This window comes from Guillardia theta (genome assembly GCF_000315625.1).
Source record: "Guillardia theta CCMP2712 unplaced genomic scaffold GUITHscaffold_102, whole genome shotgun sequence".
Taxonomy (NCBI): Eukaryota; class Cryptophyceae; order Pyrenomonadales; family Geminigeraceae; genus Guillardia; species Guillardia theta.
Window position 1 is genome coordinate 150,287 of NW_005434572.1, and position 20,949 is coordinate 171,235.

A 20,949-nucleotide genomic window follows, 5' to 3' on the forward strand; every position below is an offset into this window, starting at 1 on the left:
GAGGGAGTAGAAGGAGCGGAGGAGGGAGAAAGAAGAAATTACAGAAGGGGCAGATGAGGGATTGAGGGGATGAAACGTAGGTAGAAGGGAGGATAAGGGGAGAGGAGGGAGAGGGGGAGAGGGGGGGATAGGGCAGAAATGGAGGATTTTCAAGGAGGTTGGGGCTGAAGGGAGCAAGAGGAAAACGTAAGGAAGAAAGGAGAAATGGACTGAGGACAAAGCAAAAGGAGGAGGAAAAAAGGACGGGAGGAAGAAGGATGAGGGGGGGGAGGGGAAGCGATGCAGGGGGGAGAAGGAGTCACGAAGGACCTTGGGTTTTCCTCCAACGTGAATGATTCTCGTGTAACAATTGGGCTCGCAGGAGTGATTGATGTAGCTGAGATGCGAGTGAGAGGTAGATGGACTGAGAGGAGGCAGGGGAAGGAGGCAGGAGGCAGGAGGCAGGAGGCAGGAGGCAGGAGGGAGGAAAGGGGGCAGGAGGCAGGCAGCAAACAAGGGGAAGGAGGGAGGAGGCAGGAGGCAGGAGGGAGGAGGGAGGAGGGAGGAGGGAGGAGGGAGGGGTACCGGGCCCGAGATCCGCAGTGAGTAGCATCGATAACTTGTGACTTGCTGACTCGGAACATGTAGGAGGAGCCCATGCCGCTCCTCTCGTACATCTTCTCTCTCTTCTCGCACACCTGTAAGAGCACGTCAGATAACGAGCAGCAGGATCAGGAGGAGCGGGAGCAGGAGCAGGAGCAGGAGCAGGAGCAGGAGCAGGATCAGGACGAGCAGGAGGAGGAGAAGCAGGAGGAGCATGAGCAGGAGCAGGAGCAGGAGGAAGAAGGAACAGCAGGAGCGTCAACAGGAGGGCAGAAGGACGAACAGCAAGAGCAGCAGCAGCAGCAGAAGCAGAAGCAGCAGCAGCAGCAGGTCCTTTCCTTGTTCGAGATCAACTCTCCCTTGTACTCGATCACCATCTCCTCGGGCTCGATCACCTCGTCTGCGTACAACCCCCATCCTGCATGCAGACTTGTAAGCTTGTGCAATCCCTCCTCCCAACCTTGCCCGTCTGCTCTCCTGCCCTCCTCATTCTCCCTCCCTCCTCACTCTTCCTCGAGCCTCCGTTTTTCTTCTCCTATCGTCTATCCTCCTCTCCTCCTCTCCTCCTCTCCTCCTCTCCTCCTCTCCTCCTCTCTCCAACCTTCTCCCTTTGCTCCTTCCTCCTCTCATCTCTCCTCCTCCTCTACCATGGATCGCGCTCTTGCGGAAGGAGAGCCTCTTCACGCGGGACTTGAGCTGGTCGAACCGGAACGCATCGCTGCTGATCGAGCTCGTGACAGTCGCCTGCTTCCTCGTTGCTCGTCTGTTCGCTCTCTCCCACGACGACCCTTGCTTCCCATGCACCTGATACATCTCCTCCTCCTGCACCTTCACCGGCTCCTTGCTGCGAGACAGCGGGTGATTAAACTGCAGATACTTCACTTTAGTCTCCCATGGAATTGGCCGGTACCCCATCGCCCGCTGGCAACCTTCCTCGCTCGCTCCCCCATCCTCCGCGTGCCCCGGCCTCTTCCTCCTCTCCTCCTCTCCCGCCTGCTTCTTGACTAGCCTCCTCCTCATCACCAGGGAGCAAGGGACTTTTCTCTCCTGCGCTTGCTGCACGAAGAATATGTGGTAGGAGCCGTCCTTGAACACGTCCAGCACCAGAGCTTGCAAACGTCTCCCGTCCTCTCCCTTCACGTCCACCTCGCTGCCCTTGGGGTACCGCACGTCAGCAGGGCGGACGACGGAGAAGGGGGGCAGCGAGCATGGCTCCGCCCACTGTAGCCGCAAGTCCCCGTTACCCTCGAAGCAGGCCACCACTCCATGCTGGAAAGACCCGTCCTCCCTCCTTGCGCTGACCTCGTTCCCGACCTTGATGTCGATGTGCCGGAAGCTCTGTCCCCTGTCCTCCAGCGCCTCCCTGCTCCTCCTCCCCCTTCCCTGCCCCACGAGAGGGAGAGCATTCAGAGGGTCTCCAGGAAGCCGCACCTCGGGCAGACAGCCCGCAGCCTCCTGCTCCTGTGGACAGCTATCCTTGTTCGACTTCCTTTTCTTGGACGGTCGGAAAGTAGCCGCCGGTTCGACCTGCTCCATCTTCTTCTCCTTCTTCATCCTTTTGGTTTCTACCTTGCCCGCATCCTTCGAAGCTGGAGGAGGAGGAGGAGACAGAGGGGGAGGAACAGCGGCGGCGGCGGCGGCAGCAGCAGCATCTTGTCTGTCCGTCTTCTTGACTTCCCAGAGAGGGAGATCATCACCTGAGCTCTCGTAGATCGCTTTATTTCCCGCCCCTCCCCCTCCTGTCGCTGACTTGACCGCTAGCGTCGAGCTCGATGACTTCTTCGACTTCCTCCTGCTGCAAGCCGGCACACCATCTCGTCGCTCCTCCTCCACTTCCTCCTCGCCCTGCGCTCTCCTCTTTGCCGGAACTCTGGCCACCTTCTCCGCCTCCTCCTCCTTCTCCAGTTGCGCAGATTTCCTCTGTTTTCCCTCTTCTTTTGCCCATTTTTCTGATCTTTCTTGCTTATTCCCGTTCTTTTGCACTTTCTTCGGATTTTTGCGCTCGCGTGATTCCTTCCTCGCCTTATCCTCCTCTTTTTCCTTCTCCTCATCTATCTTGCCGCCCCTCTTCTCCTCCTGTACTGTAGCAGTCCACTTCCCCTTGCCCTTGCCCTTGTTCTTCCCTTTGCCATTCTCCCTGTGGTCCGCCCCCTGCTTCTCCTTTCCCTTGCCCTCCTCCTTCTTCTCCTTCTCCTCCTTCTTCTCATTCTCGTTTTTCTTGCCACGTACTTTCTCTTTTTCGTGCTCCTTCTGCTTTCCCTCCTGTTTGTCTCGCTTTCGCTCTTTCTCGATATCCTTCTTCCTCACTTTATCTTTCTCATTCTCTGCCTCTTTCTCCATTCCTCTCTGCTTCCCGTCCTCCTTGTGTTTAAAAACATCTTTCTCCTTCCTGTGCTCTGTTTCTCCATCTTTCTGCTCTTTGCTCGTGTTCCTCCCTTTTTTCTCTCCCTTCAACTCCTTCTTCTCCTTCCCCTCCCCCTTCTCCTCTCCTCCTCTCTTGTCTTTCTCGCCTCCATCTTGCACCTTCGCACAACCGTCCTCCTTCCTCGCACGCGACCTCTCATCCTCCTCCCTTCCAGCGTGTCCTACACATCTCACACCTTCCACCGCCCTCGGCTCCCGCAGCTCCTGCTGGACGTGCGACGTCTCCTCGACCCTCTTCTTGCTCGCATCATGAGCAGGCAAGTCCGATGTTCTCCTCCCTCCTCCAGTAGCTGAACCAACAGGATTGCCCGACGCCGTCCAAGAATCCTTCGTAAGCTCCTCCATGCGCCTTTGCGTTCGACTTTCCCCGGGCGCACAAGGAGCCGGTGCTGCGTCCTGCCCCTGACAAGTCTCAACCCTCAGGAAAATGACGTCATCAGTAGCATCCTGCCCTGGCTCCTCTTGACCACCAGTCGAGCTGCACTGCCCTGCTCCGTCCTCTTCAGATCGAGCAAGGATCGAAGATTCCGGGGTCTTTCCATGGTCCGGAGTTCCAATCTCTGCTCGCCCATCCTCGTTGTTGACTGCGCTAACGTTCTCCACCTCATGCGTCACGGTCTTTGAAAACAACCTCGCTCTCCTCGGAATGCTTCCTGGCAGGCTCGACGCCGCTCCAGTCGCGCGATCACTTTGTGAGCTTGATCGCACTGAGCCGACTCTCTTCACATCTGACAGAGTTGTCGTGACAGCAGTCCTTTCTGTGGACAGGTTCGGAGGTTCAGCGACAAAAAGCTTCTGACGGGGATCTTTCCCTCCTCCTTCCGATGGCTCCGGCTGATCAGAACCCCCCTGTCAAGAATGCCTCTCAGCACAGAGCAGGAAAGGCAATCACAGAAGATCCTCACAGCACAATCTCTCTCCCTCCCCTTTGCAAGTTGCATGCTGCCATCCTCCTTCGTCGCAGTGGGAGGACAGGAGGCGCAGTCGGTCTGTATCATGCAGGATGATCTTTCAGCAGGGAAAGGTCTGTGGTCATCAAGTGAGATTGAGAGTCAAAAGTCAAAAACTTCAAGAACCGTTCTGACGGGTGTGGTCGATCGTCCGGAATCCCTCCAGGAATGTCGCCGGCACGTTTCACTCCGGTATCGGAGTGATGTACATGCTGTTGGTGATGGTGATGATGGTTACGTAGTTGTGGTTGTTGTGGTTGTGGTTGTTGTTGTTGTGGTTGTTGATGATGATGATGATGATGATGTTGTTGTTGTTGTTGATGATGATGATGATGATGATGATGATGCAGTGATGTTTGTGGATACTGGTGCTGATTGTGATGATGGCGATTATTGCCACGGTGCTCATCGCGATTTCCATGGTCTGCATGACGTTCTTCGTTCCTGACACGATCTCTCCGATACCGACTAACTTCCTCGTATCCATGAGAGTATCGATCGTCTCTGTCATGGAAACCTTCACGACTTCCGCTCCGATGATGGTGGTGCCCATAACGATGAATATCTCCATAGCTCCTGCTATGTCCCCTGACATGTTCACGGCCTCTTTCACGCTCTGTGTAGCGCTCGCCGTGTCTTTGACCATCTCTGCAACGTTCGAGTCATTCAACAACCACCCTTGCCCGCTCCAGGTTCCTACCGGCCCTCCGAGCGCCTCCGCTCCGCATGCTCCCGACCGTCCAGCTCTCGGTCGCGGGGCATCTGAGCTCTAGGTTGAGAATCGCTGTAACTAACAGAGCATCGCCCACCTTCGCATGCTGGTCATGGCGTCGACCATCGGACAGGAAGGAGCAGCTCTGTTCAAACATGCATGACGACGGGAGTGTGAAGTCATGGACATGGCCCACCCTTTCATAGTTGCGCTCTTCAACGCCCAACTCCCTGCTGTACCTCTCAGCGCTGCTGCCTCTGTTCACGATGCAACGGCCAGTGTTCTTGTGCTACACATCGCTTCATCACGATCGTTGCGAGCAGACGAGTCGCAAACCTGTTGAGAGTGACGCCAAGAATCGTCTCTGTCGGGGTATCGCCGATCATCTGGTCGATGACATCCTGCCACATGCTGCTCTCTGTGCGCAGACCCGACGAGGTCATTCTTCGCTCGTTCAAACCTCCACCAACCATCTGCACACGAAAAACTTCATCAACTCTCCTCTCCCCTCCCTTCTCCTCCCCTCCTCCGCCTTGCTCTCCTCTCCTCTCCTCTCCTCTCCTCTCCTCTCCTCTCCCTTCCCATCCCATCCTCTCCGACTGGTAGCTTCAGAGTTCAGACGTCACCTTGCGAGGAACTCTCATGGTGAAATCTGCCAAAGCGCATCAGTCGCCATCCTCCTCGTCCTACTCCACTCGGCTGAACCTGTTCAAGGGTCGATCGGGTTGCGCCCTTTGGCCCTCTTGCTCGCCTTCCCTTCGACGAGTTGAGACGTCGTCAGGGCGAGGCCGCTTGCGAGAGCTCTCATGATCGTGACTGCCACTACCCAACATCACTCGCAGCTTCCTTGAGGCCAGAGCATGCCGTCACTCACTTCCTGCTGTCTCGATCGCTCTTTCCTTCCCCCCACCTTCGCTGACCATGGTTCTCGCTATGGTTGCAACCGTGCTGAGGGAAGCGATCAGGGAAGGGCAGAGGAGGATACTTCCCTCCTACTTACATTCTCGTTCGACTTGACCTGCCCGCTCGCACCTCCCTGAGGATCTGAGCAGAAATACGACTTGATCCGGCTGCTGATTTGGACGACTGCCTGTATCCTGCCTTCGCTCCCTTTGAGTGAGATAACTCAGTCACTGCATGCTGGAAATCATTCGTCGTCGTTACCTACGAAAGATTTCTTGATGATCGCGTCTGCAAACTTTTGATTGTCTCGGAAAATCTTCTCCAAATGGAACTGAGGGGTTGTAAATGTCAGCTGGGTATCGTCATCAGCACAGCAAGAAGCATGAACAACCAGGTCATCTTTCTCGAAGTCGCTCTTCTTAAGCTGATAACCCTCGAGCAAGCTGTGCAGAGAGTCTCTGCATGGCGGCATATCAGCCTTCCGCCGTTCCGATCCCCCCTGCGAGCATAGCGCGGATTCCATAATCTTCTCCTCAACTCAGGGCCATGTGCCCAGAAGCTCCAAGGATCGGCCAGCAAGCTTCAACCATGTTCGCTTCCTCCTTCGAGCCGCATAGGAGGAGCGAACGCTCCGTCGTAACCTCCCCCCTTGTCCGCCATTGCGTCGACCCACAACCCGTCAGAGCATGCCCACGCCCAACCACTACCCCCGCCCTCCACCACCCCACCCATTCTCGGACAACCACCCCTGGTAAGGGCACTTTGAAAAATCTTTCCACGAGGGGTGTGTATTTGTGCTGAAGGGGTAGGGTGGGGGTAGTCATAATGCGATATAACGGTAATAACGGCTTTAATAACAACTGCCTGGAAAGTGTAACGGTGCAGGTGTTCTCGTTACAAATTGAGTAACGGTTCTTTTTTGGGATGGTTTGTAGGGGGAGGAGGGCCAGGGAGGAGCGAAAGACACGCGGCACGCGCGCATGCGGCCGATCCTGTTGAAGGGGCACAAGGGGCCGCTGACATGCGTGAAGTACAACAAGGATGGCGATCTCCTCTTCACCACATGCAGAAGAGGAGGCGTGAACCTGTGGTACAGTGACGATGGGGAGAGGATCGGCACGTACAACAACCATAATGGTGCCGTCATGTACGTCGACGTCAACTGTGAGTACCTTCATACGGAGGGGGCGCTGCGTTCAGGGCGTGTGCAGCTGTAGTGTTGATATGAGGGCATGTAGAAAGTTGCCCGAAGGGTGTGATCGTGTTGTGCCCATAATTGCATGCACAGTATATGGCTCATGTGCAGCTCAACAAAAATGTGACGTGGCAGGGCACGACATTGAAGCTGTTGTTGGTTGCAAAAGATGTTGACTCTAGCAGCAAACATATCTTTTGAATGACGGTGTTTTGCACATTTGTTTGATGCTGTGATTTTTATGGGCGCAAACGCATGACAAACGTGAAAGATGCAATTCCACAGAAAACCTTTTGTTTGTTGTAGTAGGAGAGGCGACGATCAGTTATTAGTATGTGACTTTCCATGTCAGTTGCTTGCACTCGTCTTGCCACAGCATCTATGGACGCCACAGCTCGTATCTGGGATGTAGAGACTGGCAAAGTCCTGCGCGAGTTCAAGACCCAAGCAGGAAACCGCTGCGCGAGCTTCGCAACGGGAGATAAGCGACTTGCAGTCCTCACTGACCCATGGGGCGATCAGCCGTGCTGCATTCAGATCTTTGACACGGAGAGCGGCGACAGCCCTGTGATGAGAATACCGATGGATGTTGGTGTCGCCAAGGCCACGAGGGCTCTGTGGGGCCCTCTCAACAAGAAGATTCTTGTCAGCAACGAAGCTGGTGGAATCCTTTCCTATGAGGCAGCGACCGGTGAATGCTTGATCGAGCGCTGCGACTTCGAGCAGGAGATCCCAGACTTCACCTACTCTCAAGACATGATGACTTTCATTGTTGCCTCCAAGGATCATACTGCGATGGTGCGTTGAAGTGGACCTCTGAACCTGCCCTGACGATGTTTGCTTCCAGTTGTACGATACAAACACGTTGGAGCCGATCAGGAAGTATGTCAGTGATAGGCCCATCAACAGTGCAGCCATCTCTCCCCTCATGGACCATGTACAACCATCAAGCATGCAGTGGGTGTTTTTCCTGACGTATGGGTGCCAGGTTGTTATCGGTGGTGGTCAGGATGCTTCTGCGGTTACCACGACAGCCGGACGCTCTGGAAGATTCCAGGTTCGACGTCAGCAGGGAACTCCGTGTTGTAACACTCTGATCGCAGGCGCTCTTCTACCACAAAATCTTTGAGAACGAGATCGGCAGCGTTCAGGGTCACTTCGGCCCCATCAACTCGCTGGCCTTCAACCCTGACGGCCGCAGGTGAGTCGTGCGAACTTCGTCGTTGATGTATGCTGACGCTTGGTTCGCAGTTTCACGAGTGGAGGAGAGGACGGTTATGTTCGCGTTCACCACTTTGACCCGGAGTACTTCTCCCTTGAGTAGAAGGCAAGGATTGTATAGCAAGGCAACCTATGAACGATCGAGCATTTCAACAGCAGATTATTTTTTGACATATGCTAAGATAAGAGTATGCATTTTGATTTCTTGTAGCGTTTGAGTGAAGGACGTGTAACCAAACTCACGAGTCGTGATAACGAGATTTCTCATCTGCCCATCCTCCCTCCACGTGTTCTTCTGTCCATGTCAGCTGAACATGTGCTAGGAAGACTGCTCGTCATCTTCAGTCTCACTCGAGCCCACGTCAATAATCAAGTCTCTCTCGCGCGGAACGTTGTAGCTCTTGGACGTCAGTCCCCTGCTTGCGGAGTTAGGACAAGGCGGAACAAACAGCAAGGTAAGAAGCAGGAAGTTGCAGAAAGGGCTGCAGAGACATCAAGGGCGCGTGAGAAGGAAAGGGATGGAGACGAGGGAGGAGGAGTTGAGGCAGAGCGAATCATGATCGACCGATCTTTGACGACTTTCTCCAGGTTGGACATGATTTCAGCCATCTCGTCGTGGTACCTGACGGTTGTAAGGAAATGCCAGAGAGCAAGTGGCCATGACGCACCTGGGGCCGTCTCTGAATTCCAACCACTTCTGCATCCCATAGTCCTGGAACTCTTCGTAGACATGAATCTTGTGCTCGTCGCCTTCGATCAGATCCTGTCATGACGAGGCTATCAGTCTCTCTCGCCGGTAGCCCGCCTCTCCATCACCTCGATGTAGTATCTTGAATCCGCCAGATCCAAATCGTGCATCACCGTGTAGGCATCCTGCTCAAAGTCACACTGGAAACAAGGGAGGTGGAGAGATACGCAGATTTCATAGAAGGTCGCATTGAACTGCCTAAAAAATACTTGATAGTCAATGTCCCGGGGTTGCTGCCAAGCCTTTTCCTGCCAGCACCAGTGAATGCATTGTGAATGAAGTCTGTATCTCTACCAACACTGACAGCATCGTTTTCACCAACCATTCTTTGGTATAGATCTCTCGTTTGGCTTCATCAGAATCCAGCTCGTCATCGTCCTGGATAAAAGCTTATCACAGGCATGCGGGAACAACTCCTGACTCACATCTGGCGATTCGTTTGGATCCTCAGTCAATGAGTTCAGAACGACTTCAAACTCATCGGCAAGAGTCTCATTCCTTGGGAGGTCCTGGAATCGTAGGATGTTCCCATCACGGTCGATGATTTTCTCGAACTTGTGCTTGTTGAGCCATTCTTGATATTCCGGTGTGTCTGGCTTTGGGGCAGGCGGCAGGTTCTGCAACAGTCTTCATTCACAGTAATCCCAAGACGACATTCATGTCACCTTGAGGTATTGCCGGATCTGTTGAGCGATCCTCCTGCATTCCTTGTATCGCTCCAGTGGATCCTCGGGGAAAGATCGTCTCTGGGGGATTTCTGGGTGATACATATGGCTCTGGGATGGCAAAAAATCAATCTCTGGCAGGGCAGGTTCACTCTTTGGTGCCCTACCACGTTCTCGTGCGGATAGAAATACTTAGCGTCCAGCTCTTGAAAGTATTTCTTGGCCCTCTCTCTGTCAAGCCTGTCCTCTTCCTCCTGCGTCAGCTCTGGGTCGAGTTCCTGCTTCTGTTCAAATCTCTGCTTTGAAGAAGCCGTGGATAGCCCGAACGTTGGAGGCGGTCTCGCTTCAAAATTAGCATCACTGCACGTTCGGTCGTCGTCGTAGCCGTCCATGACCTTCTCGAGGAACAGAGGAAGCTTCCCTCGCCTCATCCTCTTCAAGTCACTGAGAGCCTCAGCTATCAGCTGCGGGTCCTGCCCTCCTCGCAGGGACAAACGGACTCTTCCATGCTCACTGGCGGCATTCGGATACATCAGACATACAAAGATGTATGTCGAGTAGAAGAGATGAGCTTGATTCGTTAAGGCTCCCATTCTTCTTTCATCGGAAATCAAAACCAAACTCGCATCTGGATCTGAACAAAATCATCAGAGGATCTCTAAGATTTTGAGAAACGAAAAATAAAATTGCATGTTAGAAGTTTTTCTAAAGGAAGCATCGCAGATTTCCAACCTTTTTCTACTTTCTCTTTTGATGATTCTCAGGCCCATCATTCTCCTTCGCACATGCTACTGTCCTCAGTATCTCCTTCCCTCCATGCTGCCTTTCCTCGCATTCTCAAAATATTGCATCCTAATCATTGCACATCATCTTGATCTGCATCATCTTCTCATCTACATCCTCGAACTCATCCTGTCGTCTGTCATCTCCCCATCACCTCTGGCGACCATCCTCAACCCCATTGCTGCATGTTCCGCCCTCCCAGTCCCAGTACAATGTTTTACTCAATTATCATGGTGGACCGCCGCTGGCTTGGACTCCGGGAGTGAGCCACCGTCCGACCCTACGGTACGGTCGCGCGTCACCACCACACGGTGGCACTCAGGGCGGCGTCACACGCGGCCCGGCCCGGTAGCCGCGCGGGCCGCGCCGGGCCGCGCCCCAGGGTTCGCGGCCGGCGTAGCCTCGGAGCGACCGTCGCCTAGCCTAGTAGGCCGGCCGGCCCGGGCGGGCGCCGCCGCGGTTCCGAGGGCCGACGCCGCACTGCACTGCGGCAGCCTGAGCCTGTGTTCCGTGGCAACTCGGCGCGGCCGGTTGAGAGTCTCCGAATTCGGCATAGCCTGTGTACGCTGGGTAGTATCGACCCCCGGGCCCCGCGGCCGAGTCAACTGGCGGTCCGAGCCGTGACTCGTGACCGTTGAACCGGCGAGGCCACGGTTTGACCGTCCGTGACTCACTGACAGCCGGGCCCCCGGGCCCGGACTCAAGTTGTTACCGTACCGTAGTACTTCCCCGCATTGAACTTAAGTTTCAACGAGTAAAACATCCAACTTCACGGCCTGAGTCATGAGAACGGGCTCGTACTGTCATTTTTAACTTAACGGAAGTTTGATCGCCGGAGTCCCGACACCGCCGCCGCCGTAAACTGAACCGGATGATACCGCCTCAGTGGCAGTGACACTGCCAGGACTCCGGGTCATCACGCCGCCGGGTTTTATAGGCCCTCGGCCCGGTAAGCCTTCGGCACAGACTCCGGGAATCCGATCCGAGCGGCGGAAGGGCCCGGGCCCGGGCCGCGGGCCGCTCAGCTAAGTTGTTCGTCCGGGAGTCCCGAGTCCCCGGCACACGGCAAGAGTCGGTGGCAGCGAAGATTCTAATGGGTTGCTTTTTTCTGTCCTCCTGAAATTTTGTAGAGAATAGTGAGGCGGGCTTGTTCTGTTCTCCCCAGGGGAGTTCAAATATAAAATAGTTTTAAACCGTCTACGACTTCAAGTTGCTCGTACCATTTTATGACCACCTTCATAATATTGACTCCTCCCATCCTACAGAAGTTGTACCACAAGTTACTATATTATTATTTAAATTTGTATCTGGTTTTAGAATTTGCCACAGTATCGTACAGATTGGGTGAAATATGTAAGGTTTTAAAAAATTGTTTTAGCTGTCGAATCCCAGCATGGCGGGTAGCGGGCAGGCGGGCGGGAGCGCGAAGAGGAGGGAGAAGGGAGAGTGAGAGTGAGAGGATGAAGGGGAGAGGACAGATTTGAGAGACAGGAATCTTGTATCGTGTGCATCGAGGAGGAAGGAAGTAGAGGAAGCGAGCGATTGAGGGTCGGTGAGTGGTCCTCCACAAAAGTGAGCAATCTCGAGCCCGGGCCCCAGCTCGCTGGTTATCATGCTGGTCGAACCTTTGCACCTCAATCTCGATCTAGTTGATCCATCTGTATCGAAACAATCGGTTATCAAGATCATCACCCTCGTGAATTCCGGAACTGCGAATGCGGCATTCAAGATTCGGACCACGGCCCGTGAGAGGTAGCTGCGGGCATGCGAGAAGTCTTTCGCTCCTTGTCTGCTGCTCTCCACATGTCCCCTTTTCATTGTCTTCATTCGATTGGACATCCATGACACCCGCTCCCTCGTTGTCTGCATGCTTGCGATCTCTAACTTCCGTCACTCGAACCTGAGCCTGGTTTCTTCCTCTGCAGGTACTCCACAACCCCCAACAGCGGACTGTTGGGGCCTGGTCAAGAATGCGATATCATTGTCACGATGCTCCCCCTCTCGCAGGAGCAGTACATTGATTTCTCTTCCACAATGTCGTGCACGGACAAGTTCTTGGTCAGAAGCTGCTTCACCGATGAGTCAGTCACGGAGGACAACGTACGAGGGGAGACGGCGGCGTCATGGTGGAACTCTCGCCCCAAGTCAGAGCTCACAGATCAAGTCATCACATGCAGTTACATCAGACAAGCCACTCGGGTGGAAGTTGGGCAATCCAAGTTGAGGTTCCAGAAGGAACGATCCCCACACAAGATGGTGGGGACGTCGCGAGTTCTTGCCGAGGAGGTTGGTCCGAGCACATGCCTCGCCCTATTCCTCGCACGCTCATGTTTGATGTGACATGGGATGATGTAGATACTGGTGCTGCTCAACAACACAAGGCAAAGACAGGCTTTCAAGATCCGCACAACGGCACGTGACCGATATCGGTGAGAGTTGGTGTAACCTGTCTCAGCGCTTACAAGCTCACTCCAGCGTCGAGCCCTCATGCGGAATCGTTGAGAGCGGGCAAAAGTATTCAGTTCGCATCTCGATGGTTCAGGTTTGACCTGTTCGGGATAGTTGTGACTCGCTCGTGACTTTCACCATTTCAGCCACGTGGGGTCACCAGTGACAAGTTCCAGGTGAAGAGGATTTGATCCTTGAAGGATCTGTTCTTGACAAGATTGCAGGTCCGATGTGTAGTAGCAGACGCAGACACAGATGAAACTCAGATCAAGAGGTGTGTTGCGTCTAGTTGCTCACCCTCGCGACCTCGCAGTCTTTTCAGTGGTTGACCGATGCTGTAGGAACGAATGGTGGGCGGAGCCGACTATCAAGTCTAAGCTTTATGATACGACACTAGACAGGTAGCTAAGACCGTTGTCGGTCCCATTCTTCTCGTCTTGCGATGATCGGCACAGTTTGACATGTTTACAGCATTTACATCTCCGATGCCGACGAAGAGAATGTACTCATTTGTCGTTAGAAGATTCCGTCTTCATATTGACATGTACCTTACAGATATCAGACAAGAACCGAGGAAATGGCTATCTGGACTTGAAGAAGACTGAACCTGCTACGACTCTGGCCGTCTTGCCAACGGATTCGAGGTGAGCTTGTCCTGTCACTTCGATAGTTTCTGACGAGGTTCCAGCATCAACGCTGACGAGGGTTCATACGATGCCCTTCTGAAGGTAACTTGCTCGAATCTCTTGGATCACCTCTTGACGCTGTTTGCAGATTGTGCTTGTGGGCGACTCGGATGTGGGAAAGACAAGCTTGTGAGACATGGCTGCCTCGGTTTGCTCGATCACTGTGCCTGATGCTCGGATTCAGGTTGACTCGATTCTCCGATGATAACTTTTCCAACTCCTTTATCTCGACCATCGGTGTGGACTTTCGTTGGAGGACTGTAAGGACGGCCTGACGTCGAGGTGCCCTGCGCTCATCTGGACCGGCAGATGTCAATAAAGGACAAGAACATCAAGTTGCAGATTTGGGATACAGCTGGCCAAGTGAGAGAATATCACTCTGACAAGTTTGTTTCCATACTCATGAGAGATTCCAGGAGAGATTCAGAACGATCACAAGTGCATACTACCGCGGGGCTGGTCAGTAACGTTGATCTCTACTCTTTTTCTTCCACTGATGGACGCGCAGACGGGATTGTTGTCGTCTACGACATCACCAACAAGTGTGCTGCCGCCTTTGACAGGGTTGAAACTGACGCTCGTTGGCTAGGGAATCTTTCGATCACGTGGACATGTGGATGAAGGAGATCCACAAGTTCACAGACGATAACCACGTACCTTGACACCCCTTCTCCGCGTCCTACCTGACGTTTTCTCAGGTCCGGGTGCTCGTGGTTGGCAACAAGTGCGACATGGAAGAGAAGAGAGAAATCCCAACGTCTCTTGCTCGGGCAAGATGGGGAGGAGGAGAGGCTTCGCGGATGTGACAGGGGACACAGGAATATTGTAACCAACGAGGTATGAAGGTGGTCGAGACTTCTGCCAAGACTGCGACCCGGTTCGGGCAGCTGTTCCACTCTTGGAATGTCAGCGTGACATGTTTGTTGAAGAGTGAACACTGCTTTCATCGACATGGCGGAGGAAATTCTGGAAAATCGACAGAAAGTGAGGAGAGGACGTGCATGACAAATCTCTAAACCTCCTCTGGCAGTTTGCCGAGAACAAGCCCAAGGAGCTGGACTACAGTGGGGAAACAAGGTTCTTCTGTCCTCCTCCCCCTCCCCCTTCCCCCCTTTCCACCTCCCCCTTCGATCTGCTCCTCCTCGATCTGCTCCTCGATCTGTTTTTCCTACCACCTTGCCCTTTTCGCTCTCCCTCGTGCTATTTTCAGTATTATCGGTGACTGAGGTTACAGCTTGAATCAAGCGTCGCAGAGCTGTGAAGGAATCATGCAAAGTTGCTTTGCCTTCATCAAGTCAGTTTCCTTCACTTCTCTTCAATCCTTCCCTCTCCACGTCTTGTCGCCTCTCTTCTTCGCTTGGCTTCACCTTTCCCTATCCTCACTATCTCACGTCGTCCCTTCGCTTCTCTGCTCTCCTCCCTCCCCGCTCCTTATAACTCTATTTCTACTCCTTCCTCTCTATCTACTCCTTCCTTGACCTTTACCTGTGCATCTCTCATGGATGGTTCTCCCAGGGGAAAGGCAGGTTTCGGTCACACAAGCTACGGCAAACAGATTTGAAAGAAAGAGGAGGGAGGACTGAAGAGGAACTTGAAATTTTCTGAGCTAGAAAGAGAAGATCTTGCTTGTTATCTTTTCTTTCTCTCCATCATCCTCTTCACTTGCCAGTACACAACGAAGACTATCACTTGTGCTGCTTCCAACAGGTTGAGGCCATGAAGACTCTAGATGCAGAATCAGTCCAGCTAGGCACTAGCTGAGGCACAGCTGACCTTCCAGATGTCGACGTTGCCTCCTCTTACTTGGAGGAGGGAGGAGAGGAGAGGGCCTTGAGGGAGACTTGATACTTTGGAGAGGACCAGGGGATGCGTGCGAGCTGCTCGTAGTGTCACCTCCTCCCTCCCTTGTACCTTCCTCTCCTCCTGGCCAGGCCCATCCCCCTCCCCATCCCTTCTTGGTCCTTCTGCTTCCAGCATCCACCTTCTCCTTCTCCTACTCCTACTCCTACTCCTCCCTCCTCCTCTCCCTCCCTTCTTAGTCCTCTTCCTCACTCCTCCTTCCATCTTAGTCCTCTCTGCACTTCACTTCCCACCTGAGACAGGAAAGCTCTCCACAAGCTGCAGGAGGGGAAGGGAGGAGCCTGTGGTGGAAGTTGAGACGAAGGCTCATCTTCGCAGCAGCACCTTGATGGAGGAAGTCGAGGAGCCAGAGGAGAAGAGCTCTTCTTCCTTCGTCACTGACAGGGCAAGCGATGTCCTTCCTTTCCTCCTCATTGCTGAGCAGCCGCAGCGCCTGGAGGAATCTACTCCTTTGCCTGATAGTCCTCTGCTTCTGCAACGCGCGGATGTCTGGAGGAGGATGAGAAGGAGGTGGAGAGGAGGCAGCGAAGCAGGAAGAGGAGGAGAGGAAGCATGGAAGAGGGGGTAGGAGCAGGAGCAGGAGGCAGGGCACAACGGGAAGAGGAGGAGCAGAGAAGCAGAGGAGCAGAGGGGAGGGGGTTGAAGTGGAGGAGGGCAGGGGAGGACATTTTGGTACCTTGCTCTACGTTGGTCTGGACAGTATCGAGCATCTTCGCTTCATGCCCCTCACCTGCTTCCTCCTGTCAATCTCAGCAGGAGGAGGGGAAAGGATACGAGACCCCAGGGAACAGAGAGGATGGCGAGCAAGAGTCGCTGCACCTCCTCTCCCTCCCCCTGCCACTCCATCCTGTCGTTTAGCATGTCCTCCCCCAGCCAGACCGTCCATAGCACTGCACAAAGTTTCAGATACCTTCTCCATCCTCCTCCTCGTCCGCCTTTTCCTAAGAACTCCCCCAACCTTTCCCTCCCTTCCATCCTCCTCCTCCTCCTCCTCCTCTCCCTCGTCCTCCTCCTCCTCCTCCTCCTTCTCTCCCTCCTCCTCCTCCTCTGCTTCCTTGGAGAGGGAAGGGACGGTAGCGGCCACTGTTCCACTCCTCGAGGTGTCTCCTGTTGTCTGCCAGGTGACGCGGGCGGACAATCTTGTGAGTGACGTGGGCGATGTTGGAGCTGGAGGCGAGCATGAGCGAGTGAGAGACGCGGAATGAGGGGAGGAGGAGAGGGCGTGAAAGGGAACATACGGTACAAGATTCGGTTTGAGTGCGATAGAGGATGGAGGCGACAAAAGAAACAAGACGAGAAGGGAGGAGAGGAGGGAGAGAGAGGAAGGAGAAGATCAGGAGGGAGAGGAAGAGAGGAGTGGAGTGGAAGGCAAGCAGGGGGCATCAGGAGAGGAGGGGAGTGAGCTGGAGGGGAAAGACCTCTCCTCTAGAATGATCTCCAGCATGCTGCTCCTTCCTTCTGCAGACAGGTCGATCACCTCCCGCTTCTTGGTTTCCTCTGCGACTGAGTGAGCTGGGATAGCGGGGAGCGGAGATACCCGAGGCGACGCTTCTCACGGTCATGCTCCGTTCGAGGACGAGGATGCGTCCTGGGGGCCAGGTGAGGGGTCAACTGGGGTCCAGCTGAAGTCACTGGAAGGGTGCAGCTCGTTCCAGAAGCTCTCCAAGTCCTTCATGCTCGTCCACTCCGCGTCCTGCAGGCCGTCACGTCCGGCAACCCCAGCAGCAGCCCAGCACTTGGCCAGATAGCAAGTTCCCTAGCGCCGCAGCGACCGTCCTCCTGCTGGGCTTTAGCTCGTAGGAGGCGCCGCAGGGGGAGGAGGAGAGGTAGGTGCAGCCTGCGAGCTCCTGACAGAGCTCGAACCATGAGGAGGAACAGCGAGTGTCTGTGGCCGTCGCCTCCTCCCTGCCAGCAGCTCAGGAGCTGTGGAGGAGGTTGGGGGGCAGGTGGGGGACCTGAAGAAGGAGAGGAGACGGGGGGAGGAGGAGGGAGGGAGGAGGGAGAGGGAGAGGCTGTTGCTGTCTGCGTCAAAGAGCAGAAAGTCCACCACCTCTCTCAGCACGAGCTCGACGCAGTCCGGGACTTCAGCCCCATCCTTGTACCTGTGCCTGCTGGACCTCATCATGGGCTTGAAGGTCTGACTGGTAGCAACGCTCGCTGCAAGGAGCTCCAGGGAGGAGGAGGAGAACAAGGAGGAGGACGAGGACGAGGATGAGGACGAGGAGGAGGAGGACGAGGAGGACGAGGACGAGGAGGAGGAAGGGAAGGTTTTCTCGTCCAGCAGCAGCTCAGCTGCACGCGCCACCTGCGAGGCCCCGAGCTCGTCGATGGAGAAGCTCAACATGGTCCACTCGTCCTGGAAGGCTCTGTCGTGCTGGAGGAGGAGGAACTCCGGTCGTAGGACGAGCACATGCGCGTTGAGAGCGAGGAGGAAGTCGAGTAGGCACCTCCTGCTCTCCGCCCTCTCCCACAGGAAGCGAAGGAAGAGGAGGAGGATGAAGGGCCTCGACGGCCGCACGAGGCCCTCGGAGAGCACGCGAACGATCTCTGTGTACCGAGCAAGCGACACTCCCGTCCTTATCCCCTTCACTCGGTTGCTGCGGATGCCACAGCCCTCCAGCACGCTCTTCACCTCCTCCTCACTCGCTCGAGCTGCTGCGAGCCCCAGCATGTGGCCGATGGCTGCAGGGTCGAGGTGGTAGGCAGCCATGGACGGGGAGCGAACGGCCCGGAGAGGAAGGGAGGCGTCCCTTCGGTGGAAGAGGAGCCTGCTGAGCTTGAACGCCTCCACCAGCTCTCCTCCAGCACAGCTGAAGCTGTACAAGTTGGCGATCAGAGCATGTGAGTGATACCCTAGGAGCCCAAGTGCAGGAGAGAAGCCGACGGCCTCCGGCTGAAGGACCATCATGGTGCCCCTGACATAGGAGGCGGGAAGGGCAAGGGAGCGCTGCTGGAGGACGTGGAGCAGAGTTGGCCTGCAGCATCTGGACAGACGATGAGCGACGATCGCAGGGAAGGAGAGGACTGCGGCTGTTCCCTTCATCTCCCCTTTGACATCTGCCGCTCCTCCTCCTTCTCTTGCTCACCCCGTCGCTTTCAACATCTCAGTCGTGTCCAGGAGCGATGCAAGAAAAGGAATGGCGACGTCAGCGATGAGAGCAGAGCAAGATCATGTTGTTGATGTTGGGTCAGAGTCAACTCTCGAGACGGATGAGCTCGTGTCAGGTCGGTTATGGTCAGACTTCTTGGTTGCAAAGTTAGCACTGGATCGTTTATTGTATCGTTGATTTCCTACTTTCTCTCCTCTCATCTCATCTCCTTTCCTCTCATCTTCTCTCATCTCCTCTCCTCTCCTCTAATCTTCTCTCATCTCCTCTCCTCTCCTCTCCTCTCATCTCATCTGAGCATTTGGTAAGAACAAGGTCACGATCTAACTCAACTTCAGCAGAAGATTATGTTGCAGAGTTAGTAAAAGGTAGATGAGCAGTGTAAACAAGTGAGACAAATGCTCAACTGATGCAATTGAATGCGACGATCACATTCCTTACAATCACCTTTCTCCGCGCCCAATCTCGTCATCATCATCATCATCATCATCATCGTCATCGTCATCGTCATCGTCATCGTCATCATCATCATCATCATCATTATCATCGTCATCGTCATAAAGTTGTTTCGTCATCATACAGAACAACCACCTAGCCTCTGAGATGAGCACAAAACAGATTAGAAGCAGCCGCAGGGGCAAGGGCAACAGAATCCGCAAGAGCAACAGCAGGAGGAGCAAAAGGAGTAGGGAAGGGGGCAGGGGCAGGGAGAGCAGGAGCAGGGGCAGGGAGAGCAGGGCAGCAGGAGCAGGAGCAGGAGCAGGAGCAGGAGCAGCAGGAGCAAAAGGTGCAGGAGCGGGAGCGGGAGCAGGAGCGGGAGCAGGAGCGGGAGCAGGAGCGGGAGCAGGAGCAGGGGTAAGAGGAGCAGGAGCAGGAGCAGGGGCAGGAGGAGCAGGAGCAGGAGCAGGAGCAGGGGCAGGAGGAGCAGGAGCAGGAGCAGGAGCAGGAGCAGGGGTAGGAGGAGCAGGAGCAGGAGCAGGAGCATCAGCATCGGCAGCATCAGCTTGTATGATTCCTGGGATAACTCCGGTGGTGGTCGCTTCTACATTGCAGAGCAATCTGTCTGAATGAGGGGTGGTTTTCAATACAATAGAGGGGGTGGGGTAGCCATCACCGCAATGGCTTGAGGGGAGGGGAGGGGGGTGATTGGAGGACAGAGGACAGAGGAGAGCAGGAGAGAGCAGAGGAGAGCAGGAGAGAGCAGGAGAGAGCAGAGGAGAGCAGGAGAGAGAGAGAGGAGAAGGGGAGAAAGAAGGAAGGAGGAGAGTGCAGGGTGGACCGGACTCATTGGGAACAAGATGAAGGGAGGGGGACGAGGACCGGGAGAAGGGTCGAGCTGGAGCAGCATGAGACATCCGAGCGCGCGGCAACTCTGAGAGAGCATGAGGAGGTGGTTCACGGGAAAGGAGCGAAGCCGCCTGAACAGGACAGCACCCTGTCCCAGGGCAGGCAGAGCATCTCATCTGATGCAGATCTCGAGAGCGGCGACTTGACGCACACACTGCAAGAGGAGCAGGGGACCAAGTCCAAGACCAAGAAGTCAGTCCTGAGCTCGACATGGCGGAAGCTCCGCCGCAGGTCGCCCAAGGACAAGGCAGGCCAGTCCTCTCCCGCCAAGGAGACGCCAAAGGAAGGTGCCGGCGGCGCGGGAAGGCGATCAAAGAGCACATCCAAGGTGGAGGAGGGAGGAGGGACATGCTGAGGGCTGACAGCCGGGCAGAAGAAGAACAGGAAGGAGGAGGCTGAGCCATCGCAAGTTTCTCCTGAGCTCCTGCAGATGGTAGAAAGCAAGTGGGTCGAGCGCTTTTCACGCTGCCTCAGGTGAAGTACCTCGGGATTCAGGAGCATGAGAAAGAATTCTTTTGGGTCGCAGAAGAAGCTCTAAGGTAAGGAAGAGGAGTAGGAAGAAGAGAGAAAGGAGGGGGCGAGGGGAAGGGAGGAGGAGAGAGGGGTGGGAGAGAGAGGAGGGGTCCGGGGGGGATGGAGAGAGGGGGGAGAGAGAAAGGAGGGGCGGGGGGATGGAAGGGAGGAGGGAATGAAGGAGGAGCAGCATCGGCAACATGGGCAGATTGAGGAGCAGGAGTAGCAGGAGGAGGAGAAAGACGAGGAGGTAGTCAAGAAATGTAGAACTTCTCCTGATTTTCATGTTCCGCAGAGCCACTCTACCGGAAGGCTGGGAGGAGTACAAGACAGGTGAGGAGGAAGGGGGGTTTGAAGCAGCAGCTGGAAGAGAAGGGGGAGGGGGGAGGAGCAGGAGGAGCAAGAGGAGGAAGTAATGGGTTGCTGACTCTCGAGGCAGAGGAGGGAGCTACATACTACTTCTCTTCTATCTCGGGGTATGAAGAGCTCCTGACGTTGATCGTGCTGGCTGTGACCGTCCTGTAACTGCAGGCAGTCGTCCTGGGAACATCCTCTTGACGATTATTTCCGGTCTGAGAGCTCATCTGAGCTGATAGTTGTTGACACCTCCTGCTCCTCCCCTCTTTCTCCTGCTCCTGCTCCTTCACTCCTGCTGCTCCTGCTGCTCCTGCTGCTCCTGCTCCTGCTCCTGCTCCTGCTCCTTCACTCCTGCTGCTGCTCCTGCTCCTGCTCCTGCTCCTGCTCCTGCTCCTGCTCCTGCTCCTGCTCCTGCTCCTGCTCCTGCTCCTGCTCCTGCTCCTGCTCT

General features: G+C 55.0%; 6 protein-coding genes across 6 annotated transcripts; 3 read left to right on the forward strand and 3 right to left on the reverse strand.

The window, feature by feature from the left end:
- Nucleotides 1-306: 306 nt before the first annotated feature.
- Nucleotides 307-1,395, reverse strand: GUITHDRAFT_78620 (hypothetical protein; the record flags this gene model as incomplete). The annotated part of the gene is made up of 4 exons (XM_005823831.1): nucleotides 307-376; nucleotides 565-663; nucleotides 937-1,000; nucleotides 1,230-1,395. Coding segments are annotated over 4 exons (399 nt in total), but the record flags the coding sequence as incomplete, so codon positions are not given.
- Nucleotides 1,396-6,536: 5,141 nt separating this feature from the next.
- GUITHDRAFT_97440 (translation initiation factor 3, subunit I) lies at nucleotides 6,537-8,222 on the forward strand. The gene is made up of 6 exons (XM_005823832.1): nucleotides 6,537-6,735; nucleotides 7,119-7,564; nucleotides 7,614-7,703; nucleotides 7,755-7,823; nucleotides 7,870-7,967; nucleotides 8,018-8,222. The coding sequence occupies exons 1-6, from the start codon at nucleotides 6,552-6,554 to the stop codon at nucleotides 8,088-8,090; spliced, it is 960 nt and encodes a 319-aa protein (XP_005823889.1). The 5' UTR covers nucleotides 6,537-6,551; the 3' UTR covers nucleotides 8,091-8,222.
- Nucleotides 8,223-8,306: 84 nt separating this feature from the next.
- Nucleotides 8,307-9,993, reverse strand: GUITHDRAFT_116932 (hypothetical protein; the record flags this gene model as incomplete). The annotated part of the gene is made up of 8 exons (XM_005823833.1): nucleotides 8,307-8,403; nucleotides 8,553-8,609; nucleotides 8,656-8,750; nucleotides 8,804-8,860; nucleotides 9,054-9,113; nucleotides 9,161-9,352; nucleotides 9,401-9,511; nucleotides 9,568-9,993. 8 exons carry the CDS (start codon nucleotides 9,991-9,993, stop codon nucleotides 8,307-8,309), a joined length of 1,095 nt encoding a protein of 364 aa, XP_005823890.1.
- Nucleotides 9,994-11,625: 1,632 nt separating this feature from the next.
- On the forward strand, nucleotides 11,626-15,004 carry GUITHDRAFT_97443 (hypothetical protein). The gene is made up of 22 exons (XM_005823834.1): nucleotides 11,626-11,935; nucleotides 12,109-12,469; nucleotides 12,539-12,612; nucleotides 12,659-12,725; nucleotides 12,778-12,807; nucleotides 12,856-12,905; nucleotides 12,973-13,032; nucleotides 13,103-13,133; nucleotides 13,187-13,275; nucleotides 13,320-13,359; nucleotides 13,406-13,446; nucleotides 13,502-13,577; nucleotides 13,627-13,680; nucleotides 13,734-13,776; nucleotides 13,826-13,859; nucleotides 13,907-13,970; nucleotides 14,016-14,087; nucleotides 14,136-14,194; nucleotides 14,247-14,301; nucleotides 14,348-14,394; nucleotides 14,552-14,611; nucleotides 14,833-15,004. The coding sequence occupies exons 1-22, from the start codon at nucleotides 11,796-11,798 to the stop codon at nucleotides 14,876-14,878; spliced, it is 1,593 nt and encodes a 530-aa protein (XP_005823891.1). The 5' UTR covers nucleotides 11,626-11,795; the 3' UTR covers nucleotides 14,879-15,004.
- Nucleotides 15,005-16,735: 1,731 nt separating this feature from the next.
- On the reverse strand, nucleotides 16,736-18,220 carry GUITHDRAFT_145410 (hypothetical protein; the record flags this gene model as incomplete). The annotated part of the gene is made up of 3 exons (XM_005823835.1): nucleotides 16,736-16,870; nucleotides 16,914-17,082; nucleotides 17,133-18,220. 3 exons carry the CDS (start codon nucleotides 18,218-18,220, stop codon nucleotides 16,736-16,738), a joined length of 1,392 nt encoding a protein of 463 aa, XP_005823892.1.
- Nucleotides 18,221-19,666: 1,446 nt separating this feature from the next.
- Nucleotides 19,667-20,669, forward strand: GUITHDRAFT_116935 (hypothetical protein; the record flags this gene model as incomplete). The annotated part of the gene is made up of 6 exons (XM_005823836.1): nucleotides 19,667-19,674; nucleotides 19,734-19,959; nucleotides 20,005-20,064; nucleotides 20,106-20,170; nucleotides 20,440-20,477; nucleotides 20,584-20,669. The coding sequence occupies 6 exons, from the start codon at nucleotides 19,667-19,669 to the stop codon at nucleotides 20,667-20,669; spliced, it is 483 nt and encodes a 160-aa protein (XP_005823893.1).
- Nucleotides 20,670-20,949: the final 280 nt, after the last annotated feature.

Coding starts and splice junctions, on each gene's coding strand:
- GUITHDRAFT_97440 (XM_005823832.1), top strand. CDS start 6,552: ATGCGGCCGATCCTGTTGAAGGGGCACAAGGGGCCGCTGACATGCGTG. Junction 6,736..7,118: donor CATGTACGTCGACGTCAACT/GTGAGTACCTTC, acceptor TTTCCATGTCAG/TTGCTTGCACTCGTCTTGCC. Junction 7,565..7,613: donor CCAAGGATCATACTGCGATG/GTGCGTTGAAGT, acceptor GTTTGCTTCCAG/TTGTACGATACAAACACGTT.
- GUITHDRAFT_97443 (XM_005823834.1), top strand. CDS start 11,796: ATGCTGGTCGAACCTTTGCACCTCAATCTCGATCTAGTTGATCCATCT. Junction 11,936..12,108: donor CGGACCACGGCCCGTGAGAG/GTAGCTGCGGGC, acceptor CTTCCTCTGCAG/GTACTCCACAACCCCCAACA. Junction 13,860..13,906: donor GTCTACGACATCACCAACAA/GTGTGCTGCCGC, acceptor CTCGTTGGCTAG/GGAATCTTTCGATCACGTGG.